Here is a 22762-nt window from a genome sequence, read left to right on the forward strand (position 1 = left end):
GGGCCCCGAACCGGACACAGCACTTGAGAAGTGGCCTCACCAGTGCCAAGCCCAGAGGAAGAACCATTTCCCTAGTTCTGTTGGCTACATTATGTAAAGGCGACTTTCTCCCCCACCCTCCACCCCAGGCACACAGGAGGCATTAATTAGTCAGACAAAGGTGTTTATTCAGACTCTGCTGACACAAGGTCATTGGTGGAAGCACGAGTGGAGCAGTACTGGGGAATGTCCAAATTCCTGGTGGGATAATGTCCAAGGGCTGAGGGGCAGGCTGCTCCCAGCATGTGGCTCTTGGCCCTCGGTGGGTCTCCAGCTGTCTGCACTGGAGGCAACTCCCCTTCCAGGAGAAAGCTACACACACAGCATGGTGGCAGTGTCCAGGGGCAGCGCTACTTCAGGCTACAACCACAGGCACGGAGTCCCTCTGTGCTCCAGCAGCAGCCCCTGCTGGGCCTGCAGCCCTGGAGGACATGCTGGGTTTCAGTCTTGGGCAGGCTGGAAGCACAGGAGAGATGGAACTGGTATTACCCACTTCAGACCCAAGGGGTATCCCCAGCCAGGAGCATCCCAGCTGGGAAGATGACCACCCAGGTGAATTTTGAACAGGGTGCTGCGAGGGTCTCACCTGCCCTCACCTCACAGGTTGGCATCATATGCTGCATTGGTGAAGGTTCCTGGTGCTCCCAGGTCACTGGAAGGCAAACACAATTGTGTCACCTTGCGGAGTGCAGAAGTGTGTGAAGAGCAGGAGTTAGCACAGCCCTGTCAGCCCCAGAGATGCTCCCATATAAAAACAGCCTCACACAGGCAGATCTGGGTGTCAGCAGGGTGAACACAGGGCTATGGCAGTCACAGGGCAGAGCCATCCTCCTGCAGAGCGTGGCTCTCACCTGGTGGGTTTCAGGAGCTTCCTCTTCTCCTCTGATAACAGTGTTGAAATGTCCATGGGGATAAAGCACATAGAAAAGAAATAACCAGCTCTGTTTAGTGAAGTTCATGAGAAGCTGCAGCAGCAGCATCTGAAATTGAGCAGTTTGACATGCATGGTGTGGGCCTGCCATTAACAAGCATTTGCTGCCTTCTCCAGAGTGATGATGTTTTTCTGACTCTGCCCTCCAAACCTGGCTCCTGACACTTTCAGCTGGACAAACTGACAAGGACCCAAGCAACTCAGCAAATAAAGCCTGTGAATGGAGGCAGTCACACTGTTAAACTCTTCTGATCACCCCAGCCTCTCCTGGGATTGTCACCACCTTGCCTGAGAGTCCCTGGCCAAAGCTAGGGTGGGCTGCAGGAAGCATTTCTGTACCTCTGTCACTGAGCCTCTTGGCAAGGAGGGCAATGAGCCCCCCAGAGAGCACAACACCAGCTACTGCCAGGGCTGAGCCGCTGCTGTAAGCCAGGACTTGCTTTAGGAAGGCACCATCCTCTGGAACAAAGCCACAGAGCCACACATTAGAAAGTTGTCAGGACTTTGCAGCCCCTGGGGAGTCCCCCTCCACCACATTCAAGATATGCTTGGAGGAAAGCTGCAACCTTCACAGTGCTAGAAGAGCTGGGCAGCCCCGCCATACCTGCACAGACAGGGGGATCCCTGGTCCAGTTCCCTGTGGCCTCACACCGGAGCATCTCTACTCCCATCCGAACAAACCCCTCCTCGCAGGAAAAGGTGCACGTGGAGTTGTAGGTGAAGTTCCCGTGCACATGAGAGCAGCTCAGCTGGCCTCTGCTAGGGGGGGGCAGCACTGGGCAGCTGATGGCTGGAGATTAAGTACAGCAGGAGCATCAAGAGGACAGGACTGATGGCAGTGGGATGGGGGACATGTGGGCTGGCAAGTCAGGGATAAACTGACATAGCCCAGGATGCTGGGGAGAGCACTGTGCTACAACAGAGCCCTCTCAGACGTGTGAGATTACAGGATTACCTTTGCAATGTGTGGGGTCCCCAGTCCAGGTCCCTGTGGCTGTGCACTCACGGCTCTCCGGCCCCATCAGCACAAACCCCGCTTGGCAGGAGAAGGCACACGTGGAGCCAAAGGTGAAATCCCCATGGAAATGGGAGCAGGCAGCCTGGCCCATCTTCGGTGTAGTCAGTGCTGAGCATTTGATGGCTGCAAGTGTAAAGAGGCACAGCTCAGAAAGGAGCTTGGGAGACTACACTGTTGGGACCAAGGGGCTGGGGACACATCATAGTGTCACCTCAAGGCAAATGACACCCTGAGCTGTGGCAACAGCTCTACCTTCACAGCGTGGAACATCCCCTGTCCATGTCCCCGTGGCTGTGCACTCACGGCTCTCCGGCCCCAACAGCACAAACCCCGTGTGGCAGGAGAAGGCACACATGGAGCCAAAGGTGAAATCTCCGTGGAGGTGGGAGCAGTTCAGCTCTCCCTGGTCTGGAGCTCTGAGCACTGGGCAGGAGATGGCTGCAGGGACAGAGAAACATTTTCAAGCTGCAATGTGGGTACTACAAGGCTAGACTGTTGAAACAAGAAGACTAAGATGGTTCTTTAAGGAACAATCCCATGCTCAGCACAAGGCCTGTGACACCTCAAGCAGCAGCAATACCTTCACAGTGTGGTGTGTCCCCAGTCCAGGTCCCCGTGGCTGTGCATTCACGGGTCTGCAGCCCCACCAAGGCAAATCCTGTCTGGCAGGAGAAGGAACATTTGGAGCCATAGGTGAAGGTGCCATGGAGGTGGGAGCAGTGCATCTCTCCCTGGTCTGGAGCACTGAGAACTGGACAACTGATGGCTGCAGGGCAAATAAGCACACTTCAGGCAAGAGCTTGGGGACTATGAGGCTGAACTCTTGTGATGAGAGGACTGAAAAAAGAACATCCTGGGGTCTGCCCAAGGCCTGTGACCCCTTGAACAGCAGCTCTACCTTCACATCTTGTTGCATCCCCTGTCCAGGTCCCTGTGGCTGTGCACTCATGGCTCTCTGGCCCCATCAGCGCAAACCCCATCTGGCAGGAGAAGGCACACGTGGAGCCAAAGGTGAAGTCCCCATGGAGGTGGGAGCAGTTCAGCTCTCCCTGGTCTGGTGCTCTAAGCACTGGACAGGCAATGGCTGCAGGGGTGGAGAAACCATTTGAGCAGGAGGAGTCCGAGGACTACAAGGCTAAACTGTTCAGCATGAGAGGCTTCAGGGGAACCCTAGTGTCACCCCATGGCCAGTGACACCCTGAGTTCTAGCAGCAGCCCTACCTTCACAACGTGGGGTGTCTCCAGTCCAGGTCCCCGTGGCTGTGCACTCACAGCTCTCCAGTCCCATCAGCACAAACCCTTTCTGACAGGAGAATGCACATGTGGAGCCAAAGGTGAAGTCCCCATGGAGGTGGGAGCAATGCATCTCTCCTTTTTCTGGAGCACTGAGCACTGGACAGGCAATGGCTGCAGGGATAGAGAAACACTTCAAGGAGGATTTGGGGAACTACAAGGCTAAACAGGTCTGAGAGACCGTGGGGAAACCCTGGAGTCACCCCGCAGGCAGCGACACCCTGAGTTCTAGCAGCAGCCCTACCTTCACAGTGTGGGGTGTCCCCTGTCCATGTCCCTGTGGCTGTGCACTCACGGCTCTCCGGCCCCATCAGCACAAACCCCATCTGGCAGGAGAAGGCACACGTGGAGCCAAAGGTGAAGTCCCCATGGAGGTGGGAGCAGTTCAGCTCTCCCTGGTCTGGTGCTCTAAGCACTGGACAGGCAATGGCTGCAGGGATAGAGAAACCATTTGAGCAGGAGTCTGAGGACTACAAGGCTAAACTGTTGGAATGAAAGGACCAAGACACTGGAGAACATTCCAGGGTGAACCAGAGCAGCAGCTTGAGGAGAAGCTCTACCTTCACAGTGTGGGGTGTCCCCAGTCCAGGTTCCCGTGGCTGTGCACTCACGGCTCTCCGGCCCTATCAGCACAAATCCTGTCTGGCAGGAGAAGGCACATGTGGAGCCAAAGGTGAAGTCCCCATGGAGGTGGGAGCAATGCATCTCTCCCTGGTCTGGAGCACTGAGCCCTGGACAGACAATGGCTGCAGAGTGAAGAGGTACACATCAAGCAGCAGCTTGGGAACTTGGAGACTACAATTCTGGGACCAAGCAGCTGGGGAACACCACAGTGTCACCCCAAGGCTAGTGACAGCTGGCACTCCAGCAGCAGCTCTACCTTCACAGTGAGGGGCATCCCCTGTCCATGTCCCTGTGGCTGTGCACTCACGGCTCTCCGGCCCCATCAGCACAAACCCTGTCTGGCAGGAGAAGGCACACGTGGAGCCAAAGGTGAAGTCCCCATGGAGGTGGGAGCAGTTCAGCTCTCCCTGGTCTGGAGCACTGAGCACTGGGCAGGTGATGGCTGCAATGGGAGAGCAGATCTCAGAGATGGGATAGATGAGGATAAATACAATGATTAAAGATGAATCCAAATCAAATCTTACCCAGACTCACCTCTTCAAAACTGTAGTTGGTACAATTTTTCTGCCCTACAAGAGATTTCCTTGGGGAGACGCCATTGCTGCCCTGCCAGAACCCTATTTATCCCTTTCACTACCCTGGGCCAAAGACCCTGGGAGGAAGGAGCACAGCTGCCACAGTCCCATTCATCTCTCTCCCTTTACTGGAGCAGAGACCACCCTCTGTCATTGTCACAGTGGTAGGAGGATGTTTTTGGGACTGTAAAGCACTGCAATGGCTAAAAAGGTTGTGTACCAGCCTCCACAGCCTGTGCCCAGGTGTGTTTTGCTGCGTGCTAGGGTTTTCTGCGGTGAGTGGCTCTGCTGCCTGCGGCACCACCAAAGGTCAGTGTCAGCAGGGCATTACTGCCACCCAGCCCAGCTGAGAAAAACTGCATTCACTGCATCTTCTGCTTTCAGACTCACACCAGGCACTTTCCTGGGTAGACTTTTCCTTTCATAGCTATTTTACAGGCATTTCTGGTTTTTCAGAGTCCCCAGAGACACCTACTGGTGAACATGCTGTGTGGGTTGGAGCAGCTGACCCAGCCCCTTTTGGGGCCAGCCAGCAATGGGCACCCAATGGCTGCAGGCAGGCATGGGACAGTTTGAGGCAGAGCAGGCAGCCTTATCCCTCACAGTCCTTGCAGCACCATCAGCCTTGCTTGCAGCCTTGCTCTGCTGGTTTCTGGAGTAAGCCCAGCTGCCAATGCTTGCTAACATCATTTTGTTATCAGCACAGGTGACTGACTGACTCATCTGATTGTTTGCGATAAAACAAAAATCAATCATATTACAACCAGCAGGAAAAGAAACAAGTTGCGAAAGCAAGCCCCTGGGATTCTGAAAAGCCTGGAGCACACAGGCTCAGCCCAGCTTGCCTGTGGGGATTTTCACAAAATTGGGAGCAAGCTCCTGCCCTTGCCCATGCTGGGGATACTGGTTACAGAACACTCATATCTCCATGTGTGTTCCCCTTAACTGCAGACAGTTTTGCTAGCCTCAGCCACCTAAGGTCCTGAGTTGGACCACAGGCCCACCCTACATAGGCAGCAGCAGTACTAACTTCAAGGCAGGCTGCCTTTTTAAAATAATATATATACAAAGATGCTACCCATTCCCATTCCTCCCCACTACAGAGGGTCCCCAGTTGTGTCCCATGTCTGTTTCAGTTCTCCACTTACCCCATCTGTGTGCAAGGCTACAGGTGTACCTGCACAAGAAAGGTGGAGCAAGGCTCTTGCATCCCCAAAAAAGCCCAGCAGTTCTCTGGGATGCCTGGTGCATGGCTGCAAACCCTCAAGCCACTGACAGGAAGACTTTCTCTGCCCTGCAGCGTAACATACCACAGCTTTCTCTCCTTTGTGGTTTCCTGCCACACTCTGTCCCTCCCAGCTTATATATAACCTCATTTCGTGAGTCCTTATCCCTCTTCAAGCTGGCCCACCCCTGCCAGGATACACCCTTCCTCTGGCTGTGGGACAGCAGGCCCTCTTTTGTCTTTCCCAAGATGCCAAACGCCTTCCCAAGGCAGATTAGGGTGGGCTGGGGGAGAGAGATAATGCCACAGGGTTGACAAAGATGCCAGAACACCATCCTGACCCCGCACTTAGTGCACACAGGGTACTTATATCTGAGTGGGATTCAGGGCAGTGAGCATGGGCACTGAGACAGCCAGGCAGAACAGGGCCTCAAGGCTCACAGCTGCTCCACTCAGCTGCAGCCTCCTCAGGGAATCCCACTCTACATGCAGCACCAGGAGATGCTTCCACAATAAGTAAGGGCACAGCAACACTTGCCTGGAGAGCACTGGGCACACTGGGCTGGTCCCCCCCAAAGCATCAATGCTGCATCCCTGAGACCCCCTAGCCCCTGCCGGGCCCTACCTGTGCAGATGGGGATGTTTGCTGACCACTCCTGGGAAGCCAGGCACTGCAGCATGCCCGCCCCTTGCCGCTCAAACCCCTCGTGGCACCTAAACTTGCAGGTGGAATTGTAGCTGAACTCTCCATAGGGATGGCTGCAGTTCATGGGCACTCCCTTGGGCTCCAGCTTGGCACACTGCACAACTGGAAGAGACAGCATGCTGCAGCCCATTAGTAGCACCAGGACCCTGCTTTGTCACCAGGGTTTGGACTCTCCAGCAGGGAGGGAGGGGTGGGGATGGATGTCTCACCATCTGTGCACTCAGGGCCATGGAAGCCAGGGTAGCACTTGCAGCGGTAGCTCCCGATGGTCTCCACGCACTCGCCATGCTGGCTGCACGAAAAGGGCTGGCAGGAGGCTGCACACACAGGGGACGGTCATCAGGAGCTGCTGGCCACACTGCCAATGTCCCCAGCCCACCCAATTCAGTGCTGGCATGCAGTCCCCTTGCTCACCCCGGTAGCACAGCGCCTTTTTCTTCCGGCTGCAGGGCTCATCATTCCACTTGCCGGACTGCTGCGGCCGCTGGATGTAGATCTCCACGCAGTCCTGGTTGGAGCGGCGGTTGTTGGGCTCCCCAACTGCCCAGTTCTCCGCCTCCTTGGTCAGCGCCTTCTGGGTGCCCACCCAGGTCCAGATGCCTCCCAGCTTGCGGATGCCAGTCCAGTAGTAGCGCCCATGGTAGGGCAGGCTCCTGTTGAGGTACTCGATCTCCTGCTGGTTCTGGATTGCCACCAGGTCGGTAAAGAAGGTCTGGCAGTAATTCCTGGCCTGCTCCCATGTGTAGTCCCCTTGGTCACTGTAGTGGTACGTCCAGGCACCCACCTCCACCCACAGCACCATGCCTGTAAAAGAGGATGAGGTCTGGGATTGATGCATAAAGGATGGGAGCTGGGTCAGCGATGGGATCTCCTGGGACATGAGGGTTGCTTAAGCCTGATGTCACGGCCAAGAGATGCCAGTGATGGGCTGAGTGAAGGGATTGGAGGGAGGGATGAGTGTGGATGAGAGTGGAACTCTATGGGTACACAAAGACATAAGTGGATCAGGCATGGCACAAGGAGCTGAAGACAGAGGGGGATGGCACAGGGATGAGGATGGTGGAGGTGACAGGGTGAAGGCTGAGATGGGGCAGCACAGGATGGGGCAAGAAGGGCGCAGGAAGCAAAAGAGCCCCAAGCAGTGGTGCCAATTCCTCCTCCAGCATAAGGATTGAAAGCTCAGCCCCGTAGCCCTGTTCCCCTGCCCACAAAAGCTTCCCAAAGGGGAAAGTCCCATTTCAAGATGGTTCCATAAACACAGTTCCTTCCTTAAGTGCAGATGTGTACACTTCAGTTTTCTTGCTTTACCCAGCTGCATGAGAGCCAGATTGGAGAAAGGCAGCCCTCATCCCCGAAAGCACTTGGACCCCACCTGCTTATCTGAGACAGAGATGATCTAGACTCTTGTAAAACTCAGTGTTGCAAAACAGGGTCTTTCAAAAACAAGAAATCACATCATGGTTATGCCAACAAGGCAAGGCAAAGCTAGAAAGTAACTGGAACCCACACCCAGAAGTGAAGGGCACTTTGCTGAAACCCTACTCTTATTTACAGCATTTCATACCACAACTTTATGCAATCAAAGGGTTTTAGCCACAGAAATAAGCTTCCTCCATTCTCCCCAGAAGCAGCTATCTCTGCAACTGCAGAAAGTGATGTGGGGATATTATATCTCCATCTGTGCGGAAAGCAAGATGGGAATCAAAGTCTGCTCCAAACAACCAGCCTGGCTTACACTGTATCTCAGGAGAGCATTATCACACTGTGGTTGTGCAAAGATCTGGGCATTGCAGATTAGATGCAAATACACGTCTTCTAAAGTCCAATTAGGGCTGTACCTTGGTCCATTGATATACATTTTTGTAAGTAATTTCCCATAATTTGCCTGTTTTTTCTTGTGAAAGAGCAAACTATTCTCTTTGTTCAACAGAACTGAAGCTGAGGAAAATATGGTTCCCTCTTTACCTTTTGGGAATTCAGGGCTGTGGGACAGGAACTTGGGGCACCTTCTGGGAGCCTACCCCATCCTCAGCTCCCACCACCCTGGTCCTGGCCCCTGCTGCTCCCCAGCATGGCTCAAGGCAGCTGCCTGCTAGTCTCCCACAGCCCATCCCCAAACTGAGAAGGCCCAACATTCGACATCTGCTCCATGTCCATCCTCCACATGCTCTGCTACCTTGTGCTGGTTTTGCATCAATTGACATTTAGTGAGGAGAGAAGAAGCTACCTATGGAGATGAAACTGCTAACAGTTTCCTCCTTGCCTGACAAAACCAATCAGTAGCTAGTTTGAATCTTGACAACCTGTCAAATGAATTAAAAAGCTGAATATGTCTCTGTGAGATTCACATTTTAAGACTAACAAGCCCAGGAAAAGCCTCTTTTTCTTCTGGACTGGGAGCAGGTAACAGGCCAGGCCAGCCCCCTCCAGGGGTGAGGCTGGGCTGGTTCGGGCCCTGCTGAGGCGCCGGGCCCCTTCCCAGGGAGCGCGCTGGGATCCCTCCAGGCCGGGCCAGTTTCCCCCCACAGCGTGGTCAGGCCAACCCACGGCCAGAATTAAACTCAGTATGGGCCTGAGACCAGCCATGCAGCCAGAGCAGCTGCCGCTGTTGTGGCCGGGCCCCCTGAGATCCTGGCACAGCCCCACCGCGGCCTGAATCTATCACCAGAACTGCTTTGGCCATCATGACCATCCATAGGCCCTGGGCAAGATATTAACTCCCTGTACAGATGAAACTTGCAAAACATCAATACTCTTTTGAGTAAGAGAAAAGGACAGAGTGAAGACACGTAGAGAAACAACATGAAGACCCCAGGGCCAGTGAAGAAGGAGTCAAGTCCTAGATAGGAGAATGAGGAGATGCCATAGTCTTAGGCTGAAATTCTTTTGTAAGGCCGTGGTGATAGACTGTGATACACTAGAATATCCCTTTAATTAATGAAGAAAGCATGGCGGGGGGGTGGAGTGTTCAGATTGTAGACATGATCAAAGGCATTCATGCTGAAGCAAGTAAATGCTGAAGTAGCTGTGGTCTCATGAGAAGCTTGAACAGAGAGAGAGATGAGAGTGATGAAGATCCTTTGCCCCCAGGGAAAGAAAAAGACCTTTGTTCTCAGAGATGAAGATGATCTCAGAGATAGATGAATAGAACCTTTGCTCTTGAAAGCTCATTCTTAAAATAGTGCCCCATAAGTTTGACATGAACACAGCTATGGGAAGACTGCATGAGATGGGAAGGACTTCACAAATGTAGATTTGCAGGTGGCTGCTATTCGTGGAAATTAAAGCCATGAGAGAACTGTTTCTTATAGAGGAGTCTCTATAACATAGCAAAAAAGACTCCTCTCCCTAAGAGAACTGATAAAAGACTATTTTAGAGGTGGTAAACTGACTTAAGTCCCAGGTTTTGTCCCTGTACATTGTCAGTGGGAAAGAAAAAAAGTTGTGGGGGGAGGAGAGGTGTTCTGAAAGTTTTACCCTAATTCCTTTTTTTCCTCCCCTTTCTTTCAGTTCTGTTTAAATAAACTTTTCTTTATACCCTTTAGAGTTTGAGCCTGCTTTCTCTCCTATTAATTCTTATCTCACAACAGAAAATGAGTTACTAATTCTAGTAAGTGCTGGCATTTAGCCAGCGCTCAACCCATCGTATTATTTGGTGTGTTAGCTGGGAAAAGCAAATTGGTGAACCAAAACCACTTCACCTAAATTGGTTTTTCCACCCCGTTCAAACTAAATCCCCCACATACCTCTTTCCTCCAGCTCCACCAGTTACTCCCTCTCTACGGCACAGTTCATCCCTGCCTGTCTTATGCTACCTTTCCCTGCCCCACCTGTGCTGAGCCCCCAAATGGGTGCTGTTTTCCTATGTTTTGACCCCTTGTCTCCTGTGGCAGCCCTGATACCTCTTCCCAGGGTGGTGCTCATCATCCTTTGCAGTTGAGGTGCCTTTGCCTTTTTGTTTTCTCTCAGAGCCACATCTTAGCCTCCTCCTGACACTTCTGCACTTACCTCATTTCTGTTCCTTAGCTCAGTCACTAAAGTTCTTAGGAAAATAATTCAGCTCACAGAGGATTTCCAGGGACAGAGCAGGCACGAGTAGGTTTTGCTCTGTTCAATGCCAGCATGTGAAGGAAATATCCTAGAGGCAGCAAAACCAATTTGGTTTCTATACTCCTGATGTCAATTAGCAGCTCTAATTCTGTGCGGTGCTGCCCCGGCTGTGCTGTGAACCCTTAAACCTGTGGGTCCTGTGACTCCATCTGTGCCCAACTGCCCAACTCACAAGCACGGGTGTAGGCAGTGTCCCTGTCTTTCTGTGGATGACAGTACAGCGCGTCAGCTGCCACACTGCATTTGGGGAACCAAACATTCTGCAGGGACCTCAGCCATGGCCTGGCCCTCCCCAGGGCAGCACGATCTACCTGGAGGAAGCTGGCACAAGCAGGGGCAGCCCCCTCCCAGCCCAGAGGGATCCAGCCCTGGGGGGTGTGACTGACAAGCCCCCAAAATAACAATGCTACATTTCTCCAGTTTCCCAGACCTGCAGACTCCTTGGCAACAGGGTCACACTGGGCTTACTGAGTGGGTGGTGGGTGGCTTACCCCATGTGATGGCAGCAATGCCCAGGTAAGTGCCAGGAGAGCCCAGGGTCCATGTCCTCCTAGCAGATGCCATTCTCACAGCAGTGCCCTGGCAGGGAGGGAGACATGAGTGTGCACATCCTAAGGGGTTCCCGCATGCACCCACACCACTGCCAGGCAGTCCTGGCTCACACAAGGGCAGTCACTTGTGGCACTGGCATGCAGGCACACACGGTGTTCCCAAGTACGGCTCTGCTGCAGGAAGGGCCCCTTCTGTGAGGCACTTCAGGGAAGCTGTGCCTACAGCACAGCTGGGCACTTCTTTCCCGGGACGCCCCTAAGTCTTTTGCCTCCCGAGCCGCTTCCTGCCCAGCCAGGGCTGGCATCTGCCTCTGCAGTAGCAGTGCCCTGTGTGCCTGGCAGTGTCCCATGAGCCTGGGGTCGCTCAGGCAGGGTGTCTCTGGGGCAGCCTGCATGTGTCCCACAGCCCCCAACTGTGGCTCCTGTCAGTGCCTGCCCACAGCCCTGCCCTCCCCTAAATCCCTTGTCTAGGCAGACCCTCAGTCATCCCCAAGAAAAGGAGCAGGACTTACCATGTTAGTGCTGTGGACGCACCGTACCCAGCCAGTGGCAGCTGTCCCTCGATGGGCAGTGCTGCTCGTGCTTCCTCTGAGCGTGCAGCACATTGCTGCCTGCCCCTGGCCTCTTCCCCTCCCATCCCAGCCCTGCTACCAGCCCACATCCTGCCCCACACCCCTGCCTCCCCGCCACAGGGCTCTCCAGCCCCAAGAAATCCTTCTCTGAGCCCAGGGCTGGAGGGGATAGTGGGGACAGCACTGGCCATGGTCCTCATGGGACCTAGGTTGGCAGCAGCCCCATGGCATGGGAGTTGGCTGTATTCCCACTGCCAAGGGGACATGACAGCCACAAGAGATGACCCACAATGAGGCAGGCTTGCCCGAGCACCCCAGAAGGAGGAGAAGGCCTCCCTGAAAAGTGTTCAGAGACCTCTGACCCACCATGTCTGTGTGACAGCATTTACACCAGTGGAGGACAGAGGAGGCTGAGATGCGATGAGGTCCCTTGTGGGCTGAGTGGGAGTGTGGCTCACAACCTCCCAGCTCCCATGCCAGACGCTCTCCTCGCATGCAGGTGTTTTGCTCTGGCTGTGAATCTTAATATACCATTTATAAACAAATAATAATTTGTTATATTTGTTATTTGTTACAACATTACTTACATAATGTATTTTTCTGTCTTTACCTTTAAGTCTTTATGAAAAAGGTCCAGGAATATGCCAGAGGAACTTCCCTCTGACTTATTAATATCCTTTAGGAACTTCCACCAGTGTTTCAGGAACATGTCTAATTGTGTCCACCGCCCCTTGGATCATTATAATCATTATAAATCTTTCCTGACCCTGTCCTGCTTGTAAGTAGGATTGCCTTGGCCAGGTTTTCTGTAGAAATTACTCTGCTCACTTCCAGCTAAAGCCAAACAAGAGCCACGCAGATCACATGTATTTTCCAGTTCCAAAGAAATTGATGCTGCTCCACCAGGACTCTTTCTAGACAAAAGGAGGAACCCATTCCACAAGAGCCCTAACTCACTACAATTACTTTATTGTTGGCCAATATAAATGAACCTTGTTTCCTGTCTCTGGATGTCTTCCTTGAAAAATGTTTTAATGCAGTTGTCTCTTTTTATGGAATTGCTGAGTCTGTATATCCAGTAACTCAGGACCACTTGCTTTCAGCACTTCCTCTGCCCAGAGTGGTCAGTTAGGGGAAGGGAAGAGCAGACAGGCAGGCAGAAAGGCTGAGGGGCAGCTGCTGGGGAGCAGCTCCAAGTGCTGAGGGTCACCTCAGCAGCTCCAAGTGCTGAGGGTCACCTGGGCAGGGCAGGAGCTGCCTCTCGTGCTGCTGAGACACTGCTGGGATTCAAAGGGATGTTCATGGGTACACAGCCCCAGGCCAGAGCAAGCTGTGCCCCTGCCAGTTTCACTTCTGCTGGAACTCAACATGGTGGGGCAGAGCAGTAGGAAAAAAAATAGTCCCACCTTTATTTTTGTAACTACAAATCGTTGTTGGTATTGATTTAAAAATGGAATCAAGGTGTCTGAGATGCAGAGGCTGTTGCTGCTACAGAGACAATACATGACCAAGTTGGAGCTCTGTGTGGAGGCAGGTGCCCCATGCCTGGGCTCAGACAGGGGTCCTGCATGGCAGGATGGATACTGAGGCTTGCTTTGTAGGTAGTGGAAAAAGGTACACATGGTAGGAGGGAGAGAAGACCCGAATCACCTCTGCTGAGAGCTGGTTAATCACCAGGAGCCCTTTCCCATCTCAGGTTATTTCCACGGTTGGCTTCCCTGGAAGGGATTCAGCATGTTGCAGGGCACGTGCTCCTGCTGGATTCCTGCTCTGCTCACCAAGGAAGGGCCTGACCCTGCCTAAGCAGTGTGAGGATTTCCCAGGTGTCAGGATGGTGCATCCTGTCCCCCCAGCCATCCCTCCGAGGGCACAAGGCAAGCTGCCAGCCAGGGCTTTGCTCAGCATGGGCTCAAGGGAGCAGGTACAAAGACACTTTCCTGTGTCACGTCCACACTCTCCCTATGGACCCAGGCACTGGAATGGAGAAGTGCCTCCTTTGCTGTGCCCCGGTGCTGAGCAGCAGCCCGGGCGATGCTCTCTGTGCCGCAGAGCCGTGCCGGAGGCTCTGCCTCTGGGGAAGGGGCACGGCCGTGCGTTGTTTACAGCAGAGGCTCCCACCACAGGCTGGAACAACTTGTGCCCCTCCTTGTGCAATGTCTGCAAACCGCAGAGGAACCGAGTCACCCCGACACAGCCCGGCCCGCTCGGCTGCTGCCGGCGATACAGCGGGCACCTTCCTGATAGCCCCGCTCCCCCGAGGAGGGCTCAACAGCCCCCTGCAGGCACCTGATCCCACCCCGGCAGGGCTGTGAGGTGCTGCCGCCGAGGACATACACGCCGGGGCTCCTGCCAATGCCTCCATTCCAGCCTGGGGACACGGGCGGCTCTCCCTGAGACTTAAGAGGCATCTCCTGAGAGCGGGCAGGAGATTCTCTCCCACCACAGGTCCCCAGGAAATGCTTGACCCGAACGGTGTCCCTTAGCTGCAGCGTGCCCTTGGGCAATTCTGCCAGCGCATAGCTCCAGCATCCGGACCTCCTCCTCCACCGTTTTATCAGCTTCTGCCCCGCCTCAGGCAGCATCTGATGAAATCATTCTCACAGCGTTGAAAGCGTTTGGACATCGGGAGATGCATTAATAGTGCTACCCTGGCTTGGAGAGACTGAGATAATTCCAAGGATTAGCCAGGATGAGACGTCCAGGGGCAGGTACCCTGTACGCCCCACCCGCAGGGACCTTGATGCACTGGGACAGCCCTGGCTATGGAATATAGGGGTAGTTTGGGACAAATCACTCCTGCCCACCCTATCCAGACCCTCTCAGAGCTGTTTAACTTCAGCTGTAGAGCAGCTTTCTGCCTCCTGCTTTTCCCTGCAAAGATGGTTATGGAGAGCCTTTTCACTGGGCATCACTGCCACACGAATACCCCTGCCCATGCTGACTGCCTGGCACCTGGCAGCAGCCACATGTGCACAGCACAGATAAGGGTTTGCCAAACAGGATGCCTGGGGCATAGATAACGCTATCACACTGCTTGAGTGATAGGGTGTAAACAAGTGACTCTGCCCACCCGGGGAATCCCAGGTGGCACCTCTGCCCTGCCAGCAAGCTGGGGTACAGGGTGGCTACAGAGTGCTGGGGTGCAGCTGCAGGGATGTGCAATGTCCAGGGGCAGCTGTAAGTGACAGCCAAACCACCCAGACTACAGCTCCTAGGAACTGGGATTGCTCTGCTTGTGCCCTGCCTGGCTCTCCATGGCACTGTGCATCCCTGGAATGCTGAGATAAGCCTCCAGCTCATCTGGCCCTGCCACAGTAGAGCCCATCCTCCTGGCAGGACAGTGATACCAGCCACAGTGGCTTAGTGTGGGAGCAGTCCAGGCACAGGAGGCACTGGCAGCCAATGGACCAGGCCACCCTCACTCCGGACACCATCAGTGCTTTTGTCACATGTCTGGTTTAATGCAGAGATTTCAACCTCCTCCTGTCTCACAGAGCAAACCCAGAGCCAGATTCCTCTGCCTGTCACCTGCTGTGTACTATTGCCTGCTCTCCTCCCTGGGCAGCAGATGAACAGCCTCCGCACCAAGAGCTGTGTCTCTAGCCAGGGCTAGCCCCTAGCAGAGCAAAAGATATCCTCTCCTCTGGCCAGGAAATCCTGTGGCATCTCCTTCAGCAGGTACTGTGCCCAGCTGTGTTTCACCTGAGACAGAAGCAACTTTGAGGACATTCTTCACCTTCTGGCAGGCCAGGTCTGAGCTTTCCTCTTCCAGAAGTTCCTTTCTCTTTCTCACCTCCCTGCTTCAGTACACAGCCTGTCTGGCTTGGCTGCTGCCAGTGATGCAGCAGGCACCCTCCCAGGTGATGATTTCTCCCTGGGATCTTGGCTACCTTTCTGGTCCAAGGAGTTACTGTTTTGTCTATTCAAATAAGTGATTTATTATCTGCAGGTAGGACAGGCACTGGCACATGTTTTAAAGTCTTTTTTAGACCTCAATCACCTTGCTTTTGTGGATCTACAAACTGCCCTGTCTGCACTGCCCCAGCTGTTGCAAACTGCTGGGCTCTGCCCAGTGCAGCATCCCTTGGTGTGTGACTCCAGGGACAGGGTAGCCCCTGTCAGCCTTATCTGATGGCCCTCTGTGGCCATCTAGCTCTCCATGCACAGTGTGGGTGGCCCTTGCTGAAACTGGCTCTGCCTAGGAGTCCTGCAAGAAAGAAACAAAAGCTAAAATAATGAGGGGAGGGGTGTTCCTAACCCACTTGTTGTCACTTTTGAAATTAATTCTTACTCCTGTGACCTCTTGCAGCTCTGCTTTAAGAGCAAGATGGTCACAGATGGCAATTTAACTGTGCTTCATCCATGGGCAGAAGGGTGCAGGCTCCTTCACATATAAGCAGCCAAAGCAAAAGGTTTTTTCTCCACTTTTCTGACAGGAAATGGCAAGGCAACATAGGCAGTGCTTTCCTAGCTTGTTTTTATTTTTATTTACCCTTAAGGAAAAGGACTATTTTGCAGAGAGGCATTTTGGGAGGACTCACTGGCCCGACAGGAGGTGAGGCAGGACTCCTATCCCCACCCATCCCTGCTGCGCTACGGGACTCAGGTGGCCCAGCCCCGCACCGGCACCGTACCTGGCTCCTCAGCGCAGGGGCAGCTCCCCGGGCTGCCCGGCTCCACCGCAGCCGGCCCTCTGCTACCTCCGCGGCTGTCACACCGTTGTCACACGAAGGCTTCCCGGTGCTCTGCAAGACCTGGAAACCCGCTTTTGCCCTCCAGGCACCGAGCTCTTTCGGCAGAGGCGCGGGGCCGGGAGCAGTGTCCTGCCCGAGGGACAGCGGCGCGGGCAGCGCGCAGAGCTGTGCCGGCTGCGGCGTCTGTCCCCCGTGCTGCGGGGGTGCCGGGACGGTACCGTGGGGGTGCCAGGGGCCGCGGTGCCGTGTCCATTGACCCGCGGGCCGTTGCTCTCCACAATGAGCCGGACAAGGCCTGAGCCAGGGAAGTCCATGATGACCACCCCCCAGCGCACGGGCTGCCCGGCCCGGCGCCGCAGGTGCTGGCAGCAGCGGGGGTTCACAAAGCGGGCCACCTCCTCGGGGCAGGTGAAGAGCCCATTGCCGGAGCAGAAGGTGAGGTACATGGTGGTGGGGTCTCCACCGGCCGCCTTCTCCAGGTGCCGCCGCACCCGGGCCCACTTGCCCTCCAGCGAGAGCACGTTCCAGGCGTCGCTGATGCTCAGCTGCTCGTAGGGGATACCCAGCACCTCCCGCGCCAGCGCCTCCAGCACCACTATCTTCCCGCGCACCTGGCCCAGCATTGGCACCTCCTCCCGGCACCACACGCAGCCCTGTCCCTCTTCCAGCAGGCAACGGTGGAGCTGGGCAGCAAAGCTGGGCCGGGAGAAGATGGGCAGCTCCTCCTTGATGCGCATAAGCACGGCCTCGCCGGGATGGGCGCGGAGGAAGCGCAGGGTGCGGCGCAGGACGCCCCGCAGGCTGGCCCGCTGGAAAGTGCAGAGGTGGTAGATGCGGAGCTCACCCCGCGACAGCTTGCACCGCACATCCAGGAAGCGGATGCCGGCCGCCAGCTGGGCCTCCAGGCCCCAGCTCTGGCACCGCAGGCGCCGGCCGCCGAACAGGCTGAGAGAGTCGTGGGTGCCGGGGATGGAGAGGCGGGAGAGGGGCACGGCGTCGGGGAGCTCTGCCATCCAGTCAGAGCAGCAGGCTGCCGGCTGGGGCACGCAGTCGAAGGCAGCACTGCGCCGGGACCATGTCTCCATGCCACCAGGAGAGTGGGCACTCCGGCACCTGGCTGGCCCCCCGCAGCCCTGCCGTGGAGGAGAAGCAGACCATGAGCGGTGGGACCATAGCCCAGTGTGTCCTGATCCCACGCTCCCCAGTGGCATCTCCACGGTATGACGAAACCCTAGAGCACACCAGACCCTGTACCATATCCCATGTGCTCCATACCCGTTGCTGCCTGTACTTCTGTCGCGCTCTACTGCTCCCCTACCACTCTTACACCTTCGTCGCAGTACCCCCGAGCCCTGGTACGCCCCAGCCTCCCTCTCGTTCACGCACCTGGGTTTGCCTGTGGCTGCCGAGCAGAGCCCGATGGGCAGGGCGGCCGTGGGTGCCGGCGGCACACTGGCAGGTGGAGCGGGATGCCAGCCATTATCCCGGTGACGGTCATGACGCGCGTCCTGCCGCGCAAATGGCACGTGCACCTGGGATTCATCCTCAGCCCTCGGCCAAAGACAGCACTTGACAGACACACCAGGCTGGAAAACCACCTGGCTGATCCGACAGCAGCCATTCAGGCCTCTGCACCTCCCTCCCCAGGAATCAGGACAAACGGGATCGTGGTGCCGCGGGGCCCCTTGATGCTGTCCATGGGAGTGGCTCTGCAGAGCCGCGGGGTGCCCGCCAGCCTGCTCCAGAGCTATGTCCTGGTGGGACCTGGACCACCCCGGTGATGATTGGCATCGTCCCTGTCAGAGGAACGACGCACATGCAGTAGCCGGAGCAGGGGTCTGTGCTTGCCAGCACACCCCAGGACCTGCTCAGCGAGAGTTCCCAAAAAGTGGGCTTCATCTCCTTGCTCTTCAGGCACCAGGGACTGCTTCCCACTGCAGTCACTGCAAGGCTGCCCGGCGGGGGGTGACACACCTCCTGCCTAGAGGACACAGCTGCCGGGCACCCCAGCTGGCAGCACACACTGAACCCAGCGGGGTTTGGAGAGGAGCCGCCGGACAGGTCACAGACCCCTCCGAGCATCCCTCCAGCTCACATCCCCTCCGCCTGAGCGGGGCGGGCACAGGGATCATCGGGGGCATTCGGCTCTGCCACTGCAGGAACAGCCGGCGGGGACAGGCCAAGGGACACCTTCCCTGCGTGCTGGGCGCGGCGGCCGGGCTGAGCGGAGGCCCCTGGGGCTGCCCACGCCCCGGACAGCCCCGCCCTGGCCCCGGGACCGGCTCCGCGTCGCGTCCTCCCGCGGCTCCCCGGACGTGGAGGGCCCAACCCGGGGAGCCGCAGCGCGGCGGCGCAGTCGCTCCCGCCCGGGCCTGCCCTGTCCCTGTCCCCGGTCTCGTCCCCAGTCCCGGTCCCGCCCCGGCCCGGCCCGGCCCCGCCCGCTTCTCTCGGCATGGCGGCGGCGGGCGGCGGCGGCAGGAGCTGCTTCGTGCTGGGCGCCTCGGGGGAGACGGGCCGGACGCTGCTGCGGGAGCTGCTGGCGCGGCGGGCCTTCGCCCGGGTCACGCTGATCGGGCGGCGCCGGCTGAGCCTGGGCCAGGCGGAGGCGGCCGTGGTGCGCGGGCTGGGGACAGGGCTGCCGTGGTGGCGGGGAGCTGGGCGGCGGCGCTGACCCTCGGCCTCCCCGCAGGAGCAGGCGGTGGTGGACTTCGAGCGGCTGGGCGAGCACGCCGCTGCCTTCCAGGGACACGACGTGGGCTTCTGCTGCCTGGGCACCACCAGGGCCAAGGCTGGCGCAGTGAGTGAGGACTCCCCTGACCCCCGGGCGAGCAGGGGTCTCGCTTGTCCCCTCCTCTGCCTGCCTGCTCGCTGCCCCGCTGACCCTGCCTTCCCCCCGCAGGACGGCTTTGTCCGTGTGGATCGGGACTACGTGGCACAGGCAGCAGAGCTGGCACGGGCAGGGGGCTGCAAACACTTTGTCCTGCAGTCCTCCCAGGGGGCAAACGCGCAGAGCCACTTCCTCTACCTCCGCGTGAAGGTGAGGGGGCAGCTGGAGTGGGCCTCTGATGCTGGTGCAGGAGTCGCAGGATGCTGGGATGCTCGGGAAGGAAATAGGAGCTGAGGTCTTGAGATGCAAATGGCTCTAGAGGTCCTCCTGCTGCTGCAGGACAAGGGAAGGGCTGGCTGGCACGTACAGCTATGCAACTGGCTTCTTATAAACCAGCGTGTTTACCTGCATACAACGTCTGTCTCCCTCCTCAAACTCTAGAAACATATGCTGGGATCTCTAGCCCAGTAACAGCTCCCCAGCCTTAAGCTGGGATGGCTTCAGCTGTTTGGGGAGGCTCAGGGCTGTGTCCAGGTGATATATGGACTATCCCGTGATGGAAAGCCCACAGCCTCCTCAGGGAGGGCCATGCCCATCACAAAAGCTTTTTTCTCCGTGTTTTGTGTGCTGCAGCTCCCGGCACCTGCTGGGCTCAGAGCTGCCTGCCAGCATCTTGTGCTGGCTGGCTCCATCCCCAGGCTGAGTGCTGAGTCCAGATGCTCTCCGGAGCAGCCTGTTGCAGTTCAGCGTGATGGTTGCAAGGGCGCACTGCTGACCTGCGGCCCGTGTCCACCACAGGCCTCGCCCCAGCTGCCTGGCCTGGAGAGCAGATCCCTGCCTGTCCTGTTCCAGCTTCGTGTTGGCATTAGTGCCATCCTGCCCTTGGCTCAGCAGCTTTTTCCTGCCCATTCATGGGGTGGCAGGAATTGTCATTCTTGGAGTCATTCTTGTCTCCTCATCCTGCCTGGCTGCTCTGACAGGGAGAAGTGGAAAACCTGGTCCAGGCTGTTGGTTTTGAACGCTGTACCATTCTCCGCCCAGCGTGAGTAGTGGTGGAGGAGGGAGGGCACAGGTTGGAGGGTTGCCAGGGCACCGGGGAGATGCTTCACTGGGAGATGGAGGAGGAGAAAGGATACATGAGGGCAGGGCTGGGGAGGGAAGAGGAGAATGCCACCAGCTCCAAATGCAGCTTTTAGAGGAGCAGACCGCTTCCCAGTGCTGCAGGGAGCAAGCTCTGCGGTTTCCTATGGCCCATCCCAATGCTAGTGCCATGTGCCGTGCAAGGACAGCCTTGGGGTGAAAGCACAGGTTGAGGCACATGGATCAGACCTAATTTCCAGGTGGACCTTGACCTTATGCAGAGGGAACACTCACATGTGTCCTTTCAGCTGTACTGTGCTCTTGCTACCTAGGAGAACTGGAATTCTGCTTTTGCCAGCACAGTGGGGAAAGGAGTTTAGTGTCCGAGGGCTCAGTTCTGTCATTTTCCAAAGCCCCAAAGCCCATGTCGGCTCAGGGAGCTTGTCTGGGCCCTGGTGCAGCTGGAGAACTCGGTCTGTAGCCTTCACTCAGGATTGTTTCAGGCTGACCCACCTTGCCTCCTTGCTCTGCAGGGTGCTGCTGTGCAAGCGCCAGGAGTCCCGGCCTATGGAGTGGATAGCCCAGCAGTTCTTGGGGGCTGTGGCTCGGGTGTGCCCCACCGCTTACTCAGTGCCTGTGGAAACGGTGGCCAAGGCTATGGTGGCCTGTGTGCTGCAGCCAGGCGAGGAGAAGGTGAAGGTGCTGGAAAATGGGGCCATCCATGAGCTGGGAAAGGCAGTGCCACAGCAGAGCACATAGAGCAAAAGTGATGGCAGGCAGGAGCTTGGTTCACCGTTCGGATGCTCTGTGGGCTGAGAACGAATGCACACACGGGAGAGGTGTGGGGCACTTGTATGGCTAGCATGGAGCCAGAGGTAGATCCACTTCTTTGCGTGGTGGCTGATTCTGTCAGGGGATCAAAAATGCAGGTGCTGGGTGTGGATAAACAATGTGCTCTGGTGCCTGGATCCATAACATGAATACAGATAAAGATGATGTAATCCAGGCCTTGAATAAAACCCTATGACTGATCTGGTTGTGCTGGCTTTGTGTTGAAATAATTTGCCACCCACACACCAACAACCCAGCCTCAACCTCATGTGCTCAGATCGTGTCACTTCAGGGAATGTTCACAGGCAGCTGACAGGCACAGGAAGGCAGAGAAGGCACAGCTGCCTGCGCAGACGCTGCAGTTGAGCACACGGTGGCACCAGTGCTGCCTGGATAGCAGAGCTCCTGGATGCTCAGCAGCAGCTGCTGAGGCGCCGAGAGTGGTGGCTCTGCCTGCAGCAGGTCTCTCTCTGCAGACACTCCTGGCCTCATCTGCTCAGGCTGCAGAGGGACTGCTCTAGGGATGCTGTTGTTTACACGTGGCCTGCCACTTGGTACCTGTAGTCACAAAAATACCATGCAGATACTTGCATGGACTTGCAAATACCTTTGTCTCTGGGCTCTCCTTCCAGGCACAAATGAGCCTGAGCCCAGCCCCGTGATCCCAGGAGAGCTCTGCATGTGCAAAAGTTGAGGCCAGCCCTGTGCACATCTTGGCGGGGGCTTGCTCCTGTCCAGGTGCCAGAAGGGGAGCAGGCATGAGGAGCAGTGCAGTGTTCCAGGCATGGCCCCGGCTGTTCTCAAGCCTTGTGCTCGGGGTCGAGGAACTCGATGGGATGCAGAACATACGTGACTCCCAAATTCCCTGCTGGCCGCAGTCCCAGTGTTCTGGGTAACACTGCTTTCCAGGATTTTCTCTGACCTCATCCACGACTCCTGTGTCAGTGACTTGGATGTGGCAAATGGGGGCCGAGATCTCATCTCCTTCTTCTACACGAGCATTTCCATCATTGGGTTGGGCCTTAGAAGGTTGGTGGAGGAGTGGCATGGTGTAAGGACTGTACCTAGACAACTCCTCAACCATTTGTGGGGCTCAGTTCAAAGGGGCCACAGAGCCACAGCTACTGATAAGACTGTCACAGTGAGGGCAGAACAACACCTTTAGATTAGTATTTAATGCACAAAGGGAAGTGAGAGGTAGGCTGATGAGCATCACGTAAGTGTGAGGAGCAAAAATGCTGGTCACCTGCAACACTGGGTTACACAGGCATAGTGCACAGTGCTCAAAGAGATTTTTTTTAAAAGGGCATGTGCTTATACACGGGAGTGGAAATGAACACCTGAAGTGCAAGCTGAAGTGGTAAGACCTTACAAGAAGTGAAAATTGAGAGAATAAAAATAAAGAATTCAAGCTCTGTAAAGTTACAGGTGAAAGGCAAGCCACAGAAGATGTGAGGAAAGTATCCCAAAGGCATAAACATGAATTATGACTGTGTGAGAAGCATAAAGTCCTCCAGGGAGGCTCAAGGACATGATGTGATCAAGCTCCATAGGAAGGAATGAGCCATCACAGAAAGCTTTAGTGAGTTACTTGCATTGCCCTTTGCTGTTAGGGAGCTCATACTACCATCATTCCTTAGGGGATACACATTTGCACAACTGTCCCAAAGCATGAAGGGGAAAAAA

The 22762-nt window shown here is 56.0% G+C and overlaps 3 protein-coding genes across 4 annotated transcripts; 1 reads left to right on the plus strand and 2 right to left on the minus strand.

Annotated features, from left to right (window-relative positions):
• Positions 1–155: 155 nt before the first annotated feature.
• Positions 156–11717, minus strand: SELP (selectin P). Of its 2 annotated transcripts, none has more exons than XM_063406776.1 (18): positions 11585–11717; positions 11013–11100; positions 6826–7215; positions 6621–6728; positions 6331–6513; positions 4162–4347; positions 3842–4027; positions 3526–3711; positions 3210–3395; positions 2887–3072; positions 2569–2754; positions 2241–2426; positions 1926–2111; positions 1575–1760; positions 1310–1429; positions 891–921; positions 636–691; positions 156–495 (listed from the first exon to the last, which is right to left on the minus strand). In XM_063406776.1, exons 1-17 carry the CDS (start codon positions 11675–11677, stop codon positions 637–639), a joined length of 2742 nt encoding a protein of 913 aa, XP_063262846.1. In that variant the 5' UTR covers positions 11678–11717; the 3' UTR covers positions 156–495; position 636. The 2 variants fall into 2 exon arrangements, with proteins under 2 accessions (XP_063262846.1, XP_063262845.1); XM_063406775.1 differs by having other exon boundaries at positions 626–691.
• Positions 11718–16219: 4502 nt separating this feature from the next.
• LOC134555284 (1-phosphatidylinositol phosphodiesterase-like) lies at positions 16220–18460 on the minus strand. The gene is made up of 2 exons (XM_063406777.1): positions 17725–18460; positions 16220–17471 (listed from the first exon to the last, which is right to left on the minus strand). The coding sequence occupies exon 2, from the start codon at positions 17421–17423 to the stop codon at positions 16356–16358; it is 1068 nt and encodes a 355-aa protein (XP_063262847.1). The 5' UTR covers positions 17424–17471; positions 17725–18460; the 3' UTR covers positions 16220–16355.
• Positions 18461–18647: 187 nt separating this feature from the next.
• On the plus strand, positions 18648–21276 carry HTATIP2 (HIV-1 Tat interactive protein 2). Its single transcript, XM_063406778.1, has 5 exons — positions 18648–18952; positions 19028–19135; positions 19238–19375; positions 20146–20207; positions 20779–21276. The coding sequence occupies exons 1-5, from the start codon at positions 18791–18793 to the stop codon at positions 21002–21004; spliced, it is 696 nt and encodes a 231-aa protein (XP_063262848.1). The 5' UTR covers positions 18648–18790; the 3' UTR covers positions 21005–21276.
• The last annotated feature ends 1486 nt before the right edge of the window (positions 21277–22762 follow it).

This window comes from Prinia subflava, chromosome 10 (genome assembly GCF_021018805.1).
Source record: "Prinia subflava isolate CZ2003 ecotype Zambia chromosome 10, Cam_Psub_1.2, whole genome shotgun sequence".
NCBI lineage: Eukaryota > Metazoa > Chordata > Aves > Passeriformes > Cisticolidae > Prinia > Prinia subflava.